Source organism: Anguilla anguilla, chromosome 8, assembly GCF_013347855.1.
Source record: "Anguilla anguilla isolate fAngAng1 chromosome 8, fAngAng1.pri, whole genome shotgun sequence".
Classification (NCBI taxonomy): Eukaryota; Metazoa; Chordata; class Actinopteri; order Anguilliformes; family Anguillidae; genus Anguilla; species Anguilla anguilla.
Window position 1 is genome coordinate 33,844,186 of NC_049208.1, and position 11,502 is coordinate 33,855,687.

Sequence of the window (11,502 nt, forward strand, 5' to 3'; positions counted from 1 at the left end):
CCACAAGCTAGCTACTAGCCCACAAGAAATTCAACAAAAGAAACTTTTTTGATTTTTCCAGTATCAAGAACTAAGTAGCTAGCAAGCTCGTAATGCTACTCAAACTCTCAAGGAACTTCCAAATTTGAATAAAGAATTTCCAGGTTGCCCAAGTTAGCTAGGATCCATCTTAAATCAACGACGTATTTTTTGATAATTGAGCTTATAAAATAAATATCAGAAGAACTCACCCGTATCTCCCGGGGTTTTCATGATGAATGTAGGTGGGTCAGTTGTTTCGGGAGGTGAAAGTCGGCCTCCCTCCTCCTCTCGTTTCCTCCTAGCGTATCAGCCGCAAAACTGAAACTTTTCTTTCTGTCCCCCTCTTGCGCTGGTTTGCTTCCGTTTTACTCGCTGGTTCAGACACCCCCACCGCACTCGCACTTCCCAGGCCCCCTACGGTTCCCCAGAGTTTGTGTTGCTTTGTAGTTTTCTGAAAACTGCAGTACGCTGAACGTGTCCCTGGACTAGCGCGCAGTCACTCCGCTAAGCCGAAGTTGCAGAGAAATACACGGGCCAGTGGTCCCAATGGACGACCGGGAAACTGAATTGTGTTGTTGTTTTGCCAGTTTGTACTGAGCAGTTGCGTGTAATCTCTATTCCACGTCTTTCCAGAAATCACAACAATTCGTCGCCGATAACTCACTGTGACAGAGAGAGAGTGAATCCCCCTTTTTCTCGTTCTCTGTTTTTGCCGACTTTTTCTTCTTCTTCCACTCACTCTGTACTTTCTCCTCCCCCCGGCTCTCTCTCGCCTCTCTCGGGGTGTCGTGTTTCCTTCTCTCTCTACAGCACGGGGCCGCCCACGCGGATAGGGGGGAGGAGATCACGCCCACTCGCCACGAGCCCGGCGGCCGGGAGCCATGGAGACCGCCAACGCCGTGTTGTCATTACGTCACATGCACGTCCTACACGCCGCCGACGTGATAAGCAAAATGACACAATCACGCCCAATTTACGTCATTAGTAAAACACACATAACATAGCCAAAATATTTATTGGTATTGTTATGAATTTTTGCGTATTGCTCGTATTCTATAGGCGATAGCAGACAGTATCATTAGAAAGTACGAATGTGATGTAAAAGGATAGATAAATGCAGAAATGCTGTAGGAGTTTATGGTAACCATGCAGTCAAATCAAGGATTACAGGAAGCACAAGACGGTAAACAATCAATGCTCCTTGCTACTTCCACCTTAGAAGAGCACATTGGTAAAAATGAATTGTGGCGTCCTCATAGAAATATGCAATATGGATCTGCAATTGACATGAATGTTCCCAACTCAGAGATAAATCCTAGTTTATCTGCTGATACACTCTGCTCGGAACACTTCTTGCACACTAGGTTTCACCTGTGGGGTTTTCATCTGTGTGTGCTTGTGCAGTGTTATGATGTAAGGAGAGGAATGTTGTGGTACAGATGCCAGATGAAGTTTGTTGTTCAATTAATTGGCTTTATTCTTCATCAATTGAAAGTTTTCCATATTTTGCCTGTATTCTACTAAATTTTGTGCCTAGAAGGGCTGTGCACATCATCAAATATCCTTATGTTCTTCTGTCTCCAAGCGCTTTGTGCATTCACTTATATGTCCTGAGACTCACAGTGTAACATGTGACACTGGCCTTGTTGAAAAATGAACTATGACTGAATATGGTTTAGTATTCTGTTTTTTAGAGTTACTTGATTTGTAAACAGGGCGTTTTCTCTTGCCTCAGGTGATTGGTCATTGTTGCCGTCAGTGTACACAATTAAATAACATTGGCAGACTGGACATCCTCAGACCCCAGCCCTCTGTAGCCAGAATCAGTGTAGCCCATGGGTAACTTCCCTAGCTACCAATATTAGCTCATATAAAATTCAAATCACTGGAGCTATTCTATCAGGCAGCTAAAGGGACCACTCTGTTTTAGCTTCAGAATATTGTTTGATCATAAAACGCCGGCCAGATCTCTCTGCAACTTTGGGGTGCCTAGAAATTAACCACCTACTTAGTTAGTCAGCTACATCAGGCACACTCATAGGTGAAATCCTACAGAACTCTTTCCCCATGTTTTCTATAGAATTATCCAGTTGCCCTTCAAAGGGACAGTAGTCATCCATTGTAAGTGAGTGACTCTAACAAAGATGGGATTTTGCAGAAGTGGAAATCATCAGCTCTCACAACCCGAGACCTGTTCCTTTTCTCGCCCTCTCCCAAGCTCTAGAAAAGTCATCTTGGCTCTCGTGAATCAGACGTGTATTTTCAGAAGGCCGTTGCACCTGTCTCGGGTCCAGGGTACAGTGTGCCTCTGTACACCGACGGTCAGGCTTCTTCAGCACACAGTGTGGCTCATCTACACATCTGAGTGGATGTGAGGGTGGTCCAGCGGAGGAGGTCGGTGGGTCTCTGAGGCGTGGTCGCAGGCTTGAGCTGAACCACACGGGTTCTCAGTCATGCCTTTTTCCTCCCCCTGCCTCTGTCTCTCCACTGAGCAGCATTCGAGGGAACTGTGGCTGAAGATATAAGATGCAATGGTAGAGAGCAAGAGGCTATCTTAGAGTGAGTGAAGGATAAAAAAGACAGGAACAGGGAGGCAGAGAACGCACGTTCCCTTCCCCTCACTCTTCCTCCCTCTTTCTCTCAGTCACTCCCTCATCTACCTCTGCCGCAGTGTCTCCCACTCTCTCTTTTGAAAGTACTCTGTGTGTCTACGGGTGAATTTAATGACATTTCCCTGGAGTTCCCCAGCACAGATCAACAGGCTCCTCCCCCTCAGCCTACATATCTTCTCCTCCCTCCTTATGTCTTCCTCCGTGCACTGCTATCCTTCCCCTCAGTCCCTCAGCTCACTTGCTCACCTTTCCACCATTCCTCCTCTCATCCTTCACTCCATCTTTGTTTGTCACTCTGTGTTCCTCCCATCTCTCGAGTCCAGTGCCAATGGCTCCTGAAGACTTGAATCTGAAGTTTCTGTACATTCATCAATTTCATCTACGATTTCTTTCTTTATTGTTTATCAAATTGCCTCAGGAGCAATATGCAGCATGTGTACCCACGGCCATACATGCTACAGTGAGCCCTGTGTGTACCCCTGGCTTGAAATATATTGGCAACGGGATTATCAAATAAATATTATGCAAAAACACTTGTGTGAGTCAGTCGTGCCGTGTGGCTGAATCTGTCTGTTTTCTGTATTTGTTACCTTCAGAATTCTGACACCGCCCACCCCTTGCAGAAGTACCCATGTAAATGCCTGGCTACCCAGCAGTTGTAAACCCTGACACTAGCACCATGACTGCATTTATACATTGGTGTGTAGCCTAAAATACAAAGGCAGGAAAAGAGAACATAGCTTTAGGTAGCATTTCATTCATACAGTTTTTGAATGTGGACACATTAAACAGCATTCCCAATGTCTATTTTTATCAAAGAAGTCTTCAAGTAAAAAGAAATCTTTATGTACACGAATCAGGTTGTTTCCTCATTCATGTCTGTAGTGGCATGTTGATTAATTTAGCCTTTTTCATGCCCATGTCATTTAGTCTACTGCCACGTGTGATGTTGAGTGATTCACTTTTTATCTATTTGGGTGTTCAGCCAAAGTCTTAACTTGTCTGAATTCCTTATGCATTAGCAGTTATTATTTTAACATGTGACATGTTCTCAGTAAATTTTTAAATTGCTTGAAATTTTATCCATTTCAATTATCTCATTGATTGATAGCCAGTCATTAGAATGACATGATAACTCAATTAAAAAAAAAAAAAAATCATTCTCTATACAGTCACTTCAAAGGTCTTTTTCAGCATGCAGGCACCAAAGGCCTCAAGTGGAAGAAAACCATCAAAACAAGTTTAATCAGAACAGTTACAAAAAAAATGTCAAAAACTGGTCCTGACATGAAAATTTAAAAAGGAAATGGATTATCCTGAGGCAATTGATCTTTTTCTCTTCTCTACACTGGTCAGCGAATGCGTGGGAATGTTGCTCTTTTAAGGGTCTCCAGTGTGGGCTGAGAAATGGCCTCAGGCAGTGATCAAGACTGAGGCTTCATGAATCCCTGCATGGGTGGGGCTCCGATGTCATACATTTGCCTCTGTGATTCAACACATTCCACATTGTTTTGCTCTGGAGAAGAAAGCCTTTTGATTGGTTCATATAATCAATGATTAACACCACATGCCAGGTCAACCCATTATAGGGTTTTGAACCCCCATTTGCCAATTGTCAGCTTGAAGGGTTTGCTGGATTTAATAAGAGCTCTGCTAGAGTGAAACGCAATCATCACAGCCATAGGTCTCCAAGTGAAGTCTGAGAATTCCCTCCCCCAAATACAATGCGCCCACCAACGGCACCCCTTCCATAGACACCCCACAAATATGCACACCCTGAGTCCTGTCTTTTATGAGATAACGTCCCCACCACTGGCCGGGAAGGTGTGAGAGAAATGTGGAGTGAGACGAGCCTCTGCCTCTCTGAAAAGGGCCACTGAAACACCCCCTGTGTGGCCAACCTACACTCAGCGTCCCTGCAAACGGGCCACCAAGGCTGATTCAGACAGGCATCATCATGCAGCAGGCAGCAAGGTGCTGGCACCGATCGTGCGACACAGAAATAACACACTATTCAGAAGAGTGGGCAAGGGGCCCCCATCTGTAGATGCACACACACACGCGCGCACACACACACGCACGCACGCACGCACTCACACGCATTCTTTCCCAACACAAAGGAACAGAGAAAAGATGAGATTGTACGACTGAAAAACATAGCTAGAGACTCACTGAGGATTAGTCAAGAGAGAGTGAGAGATCAAATGAACAAACAAACCATTTTGCATGGATAAAGAGAGAGAGGAATAGTAGAAAGGTCTGTTAGGCCTAATAGAGTCAGGGCCCAGAGAAACCTGCCCTCACTTATGTCCTGAGGAATATTTAGCCTGCTACAATTGATTCACAATATTAATTAACATGGTCACTATTGTTTCATTGCTTGTCCCTAACGAAATTGCAAAGCATTCATGATTTTTGGAGCGGTGCTGTAATTTGAGTTAGGCTGCTGATGAATTTGTACCCTGGTGGCATAGAAATCAGCCAGACAAGCAACAGAAATCAAACCAAATGGGATTAATGTATGAAACTGAGAGAGGAGCGTGGTGATGGTGCAAATCTCTTTTTTTTAAAGCCAGGATAAAAAATAAAAAATAAAAAACCACCAGTTCTAATCAAAATCATGTCAAGTAACTGCGCTTAAAATTCCAGTCCAACCCACACCCTGACCGTGACCGCAGGAGGAACACTTCAAACTCATGTGGTTAAGGTCAAGCTCGAAACCACTGACCTCCACCGATCCATGCTGACACCAGGCAAACTGATATGTGACAGACCGAGACTGCGCTGAAACAGAACGCCGGTCGGCTAGCCGCGGCGTACAGCGCCCTGTCCCGAGACGCTCTGAACAGGCATATTACAGGCGCAGGCTTTCATCTGCGGGTCAGCCCGCACATCCCTATTACTCCTGAATAAGGGCCTGCTGAGGGGGAGCCGGAGAGCACCGCCCTCGTCCGGAGGCAGGCTTGCCCCTTCAGTCCTCATACCAACTCCGACATGGACTCCACAGAAAAAACACTGCCAAGAGAGAGAGGGAAGGGAGGATTCTGGACAACAGGAAAGAAAAGATAGGGTAGGGAGACAGAGGGAGAGAAGAAACTGGGTGGAGAGAATGAGAGCGATTGGGTGGGCTCGGGCGACCTGGGGGGAGGGGTGGGGGGGTGGCGGGGTGAGGGGCAAAGAGAGACTGAATGGGTTCTTTGTGACCAAAGAATCTGTTTATTTTCTCGGCTCTTAAACTGCCAGGCTGCACGTTCCCTCCGTCTTCTGGCTAACTGGTCCTGCTCTGGATTTCTCCAAACTCAACTCATCTCTCTGCCTCTTCCTCTCTCTCTCTCCTCTCTCTCTCTTTCTCTACCTCTCTTCCTCCTGTTTGAGGGTATGCTGGTACAATTCTACCCATGAAACGTTTAACTGCAGCTTAGTGACTTGCTCTCTGTATGCGCTCTCTTCATCTCTATCGCTCTATCCCCCATCGCTCGCTCCCTCCTTTAATTTCTCTCCCTCTCCCAGCTGGTATTCACACATGGGTAATGGGATTACCACACTGCTGCACAGAGGAAGGAAAGAGAGAGGGCATGAAAGGGGAGAAGAGTGGCAAGAGACAGTGGAGGGAAGCACAGGCAAGGAGAAAGGGCTTCAGTTTGAGAAGAGGGGAGAAACAGCGAGAGGGCTGAGAAAGAGGAAAAGGGGTGGACTGCAGAGGTGAAAGAGAGGGAGAGAGAGCTGGAACTGGTGAAGGGAGTGGGAGGGGGGAAGATGCCTGAATATTGTTTTAAAAGAAAAAATTGATTTACATATGCTAATCTATGACAGCTTTTTAAAGTGTAAAAAACAGTGATGCAGAAGACCTGTTTAGAAACTATAAATCTCTCTCAAATTCAAAGTCAAATACCCTTATTTGTATGACAAGTGAATTAGTGTTGCTGGACCATAATACAAAGGTGACCTTAACGATACCCCCCCCCCCCCCCCCCACATAAAAAACAACATACTGAAACATGCATGTACTGAGCACTGGGAATGTTACTTATGCACTGCATAACTAGTTCAGCAAGTAATCTCACACACACGCACACACGCATGCATGCACACACACACAAACAGACACACATACACAGACACACACACACACAGACAGCAATGTACACACACCAGAAAGTCCTGAAGTCGGTGAAGTTGTACCGTCATTACTGAACCGTCGGGTGGACCCCCCCCCCCCCCATTAAAGTGTCAGTAAAGTGCCTTAACTTTACAGAGAGTGAGAGGGTAAAGGGAGTCAGTAAGGAGGAGAGACAGAGAGGATATGTACGCTATATTAGACCTGATTCTGGCAGCGTGTCAAACACATGCAAAGAGAGGGGAGAGTGGGAGGGAGAACACCCATTAATTTCAGTGGGGAGAAAAAGTGAGAGGACAGTGAAGAGTTTGTAAGTGAGGGAGAGGGGTGGAGAGGGAGGGAGAGAGAGGTGGAAAGAGTGAGGGAGAGAGAACGAGGGAGAGGTATGCCTGGCACTGTGTCAGTTTCTATATTGAGCTCAGCATGTGTGTTGACAGTGTCTCCTGTATCTCTGTGAGGAACACATTCTTCCTATTGGCACTGTTCACTGCTTCCCCCTCTCTCTCCCTCTCTGCCCCCTCTCTCTCTCTCTCTCTTTCTCTCTCTCTCTCTCACTGCCTGACCCACTCACGCCTTCTTTCCTTCCATAAGTCATTCCAGGACTGATATCAGATTAAAAATTTAACGCCCATGCTTCTCAGAAAGCTCAGGCATAGAGTCAGATTAAACCAAGCCTTTGACAGAAGTCTCACCCCCCCACCCCCCACCTAATGACCTGGATCAAGCCTTGTTTTGGAAAATCTGTCCGCGGCGCACTGGAAATTCAACTGGAATGGCATTAATGTCAGCGGTGATGTGTTTCAGAGCCTGGACAGCGTGTTGTGACAGATTTAGTTTGTAGTAGCTGTGTTGTTGCGATTGCACACTTGTTCAGCACTCCTACACCCGCGGTGGGTTCAGTCACGGCTTGGGCTGTTTAGGGAGGGGAGAGATGCATTGTGGTCTTGGAGCTGGACTCCCCTGGCGACGTGAGACTCCCAGGCTGCCTCTGTAGGCCTGCTCAGTGCGGGGGCTCCGGCGCGACCAGGCCTTCGTCCACCCCCACCAAAAACTCTGGGGGATGCTAGTGGGCGGGCGCTCTGACTGTTTTCACACCAACCTATTCTTCTCTCTTTCTCTCTCTTGCTCTTTCCTTTTTTTAAAACAATATTTCACGGTCACTCTCTTGTTTCCCGCCATACGGTCTAGTTTTGTTTTGCATCGCTACAACAACAAGTACAAGGCTGTGACCAGAACTCCAATTTACATACTTTTTTTTATTTTGGAATGACTCAACCACACGGCCCAGAAAACCAGCGGTCCAGCATTAGAATTATCCGCCAGTGGTCTGTGGGTTGCCTCGTTCTGAATGCGGCTACACGGCATAGGCAGGCTCTGCGTTTGACCCCAGGGGTGACGCCATTGCAAGCGGCGCTTGATTTAGCTGCAAGCCTCTGTCACACCAACACCCACGGTGGCACACTGAGCGTGCTTCACAGGTACCGGCAACGCTGGGGTTGGCATGGAGACTGAGGTAGAGCGAGGGCACATGCAACACGTCACCCGGCTCATGGGCGGCCTGTCGCTTCTTCAGCTTTCAGCGCTCACTTCTTACTTGATCTCACTCGCCTCTCAGGCTCCGCCCCCAGGCATTTCACCCCTCACCTATACATTGTTAAAGCCCCGCCCACCGCAAAAAATAAAAAATAAAAAATGACTGGACCTAGGGAGTGGTTTGCAACAATGGGATTTCCCATAGAGGAAAACCTTTAAAAATCATATCTGCTTATTACACAACCTCTTTCTCCAAACAATGTCTTTTGCATTTCAGTTGATTGTAAAAACATACATTTAAAAATTTTTATCCACAGATTTACAATATTATTAAAAAACTACACAACAGATCTAGGCCTACTGTTTGAAGCACAATGTATTGGGGGGCATTATGGCTCCACACAAAAATAAGCTACTGCCTTTGGATTCTAAAACTAAAATGAAGGTGTGGATTTTTCAGCACTTAACAAATATACATATATACATATATATTAAATAGAGTATTCTGCCCAGTTAACATTTTTTAACATAACCATAAAACAATGGCCATGATTTTTTTTTTCCTGAACATGTTACCTGGGAAACACTGAATTTCAGTTTCAGTCCTCACCCTCAAGGTATTACTGCAGGCACTCTAATTGCAGTAAGTGAAGGGCCCGCGTGTTTTTTTCAGCACAGTTTGATCTAGCTCCACTTGATCTTGACTGAATACTATGATTAATTTATTATTGGAACTTGGGGTTGTAGTATTTGCTAGAATAAAAGGCCGCTCCCATGTCAACCCTTTTCAGATAAGATTGGACACAGCTGCAATAAGTGCATGTTTAATTGAAAGTACTGCAATGCGAAAGTCCTGCATTAGCATCTCAGGGTTGGAGGAACTACAGGTTAAAAAAAAGAAACCAGGATAAGCTCATTTCCCCACACACAGCAAACGCCTGGAGGATCTGAGCCAGGACTCGTCTGCATGTCACAAACATGGTGGAGAAGTCCACTTCTGATCCAGTACTCGTCTACATGTCACAAACATGGTGGAGAAGTCCACTTCTGATCCAGTACTCGTCTACATGTCACAAACATGGTGGAGAAGTCCACTTCTGATCCAGTACTCGTCTACATGTCACAAACATGGTGGGGAAGTCCACTTCTGATCCAGTACTCGTCTACATGTCACAAACATGGTGGGGAAGTCCACTTCTGATCCAGTACTCGTCTACATGTCACAAACATGGTGGAGAAGTCCACTTCTGATCCAGTACTCGTCTACATGTCACAAACATGGTGGGGAAGTCCACTTCTGATCCAGTACTCGTCTACATGTCACAAACATGGTGGAGAAGTCCACTTCTGATCCAGTACTCGTCTACATGTCACAAACATGGTGGGGAAGTCCACTTCTGATCCAGTACTCGTCTACATGTCACAAACATGGTGGAGAAGTCCACTTCTAAGGCTGTGAATCGCTTGAATACACAGATGCATTGGAGTTGGCATCCATGTCTGCCACAAAGTTCAATGACCCAAGAGCAACAGCCATCTCATTGGAGTAGACATGCATGTGTCAATGCGTCCAGAGACAACTGATGGGTAGAGATGCAAGGTATGAGGAAGACAACGGTTCAGCCCCAGCGAGCGCAAACCTGAATATAGACGGAATCTAGACATCTAGAGGGGTGGAAATCTAGGTTGAGAGATGTTTTGACATAAATGGACTAGGTTAGATCAATTTAAGCCCTAATTTAGCTCAGGTTTTACCCAGATATTGCCTGGCTATATTCACCAAATGTGTAGATTGTTCAGTGATGTTCAGTGAAAGTCTGGCTAGACTTTGTTGATATGTTAATGTTTTCGAGCCAGCTAGGACATAGCCAGGCTACATCCGGGTAAAGCCTGAGCTAAATTAGGGCTAAATTGAACTAACCTAGTCCGTTTAGGCCACAACATATCTCAACATAGATTTCCGCCCCTCTAGATGTCTTGATTCCATTCATATTCGGGCTTGTGCTCACTGGGGTCTAAATCAATCAGCTTTACCTTTTGATAGGAAAGGAAGAGAACAAGAAGAGATAGTATGAGAGAGGGAGAGACAGGGCACTGGAAATCAGCTCAGTCACAGGTTATAGTTTGGTCACAATGCCTGAATGCATGGAACACACTATCATAGGGTTTCATGCAGCTGGACTCTATGAGGGGATCAGCAAGGAGGGCCAAATCCGTTCCTGGATTCCACAACTTCTGATCTTAATGGTTTAACCAGTCCAATCAAGTGCATGATCTGATGTTTTAACGACATTTATTTTTGTGGGCTGATGTGAAACATTTACTGCAGTTTAATCCTCAAGTGAACTGCCAGTGGTTTATAGAGCTGATTAGTTAACTGAATCCAGTGCATACATTGGCCTTCCTGGAACGACTTGCTCGAGGTTGCTCTATTTACAACCTCCACACCAGTAACCTCGGCCCCTCGCCACCAACCACCAGCAACTCGATTTCAAACTCAGCGAGGTTCCCTCATTAAATAAAGGGTAAACAATCACAAAAAAACTTTCCGACAACTCCACTCTGAGGGAACAGGACTCGGGTGGGAGAACTAGAAAAAGAACAGGAGGGATATTTGTCAACAAGCAGACGTCCTCTGACTCAACGGCCATAGAGGACTCTTCGTCCTGGAGCTGTCATCTGCTCTGTGTCTCATCTCACTGTAGTCATCGCTATTACAATCACAAGCACAACTCCTGCGACCAGAGCTAGCTCTACCGCTACCGCTAACGCGTCTTTGCACCGAGCCTCGCGTCGCGCCAGGACCGTTCTGACCTCTGGAGGATTGTTCCAGTTGATTAATGGCCTATTTTGGTTTGTTTTTGTTTTTCGTACCGAAGCGTCCTTTGTCTCCCCGATCGTTATGTATCGGACGGTCTCTCACTTACGTGTCCCTTTTCTTCAAATTCGGATTCGTATTAACATTCGTTCTCTGGCACGGTGCGCGCATGCCGGTCTTGCCAAAGTACACGCAGTTAAAAAAGGAACAATTTTAAAGTGAAGTTTAAAGAGAAACAGTTTACTGGAGAAACAGAAGGGTATAATTATGAGTAATCAATCACAGCTTTGAAAGTCTTTTAGATGTGTACTTCTCACCCGCTTGCCCCCCTTTCATATTATGCCAGGTTTCATGAAGGTGCTGTCTGGGAGTGCTAGGAAGTCCACAGCCGTAGCCAAAGC

The 11,502-nt window shown here is 45.9% G+C and overlaps 1 protein-coding gene and 1 long non-coding RNA gene across 2 annotated transcripts in view; both read right to left on the reverse strand.

The window, feature by feature from the left end:
• The window catches only part of LOC118234405 (ETS domain-containing transcription factor ERF-like), a 39,470-nt gene extending 38,583 nt beyond the window's left edge, over positions 1 to 887 (reverse strand). The window contains exon 1 of the mRNA XM_035430916.1: positions 231 to 887. Coding sequence (XP_035286807.1) covers positions 231 to 252 — 22 coding nt within the window. The 5' untranslated portion in view covers positions 253 to 887. The remainder of the gene's footprint in view (positions 1 to 230) is intronic.
• An 8,482-nt stretch (positions 888 to 9,369) lies between these two features.
• LOC118234593 lies at positions 9,370 to 11,502 on the reverse strand. The gene is made up of 2 exons (XR_004766690.1): positions 11,419 to 11,502; positions 9,370 to 9,863 (listed from the first exon to the last, which is right to left on the reverse strand). It is a non-coding gene; the product is annotated as an uncharacterized LOC118234593 (long non-coding RNA).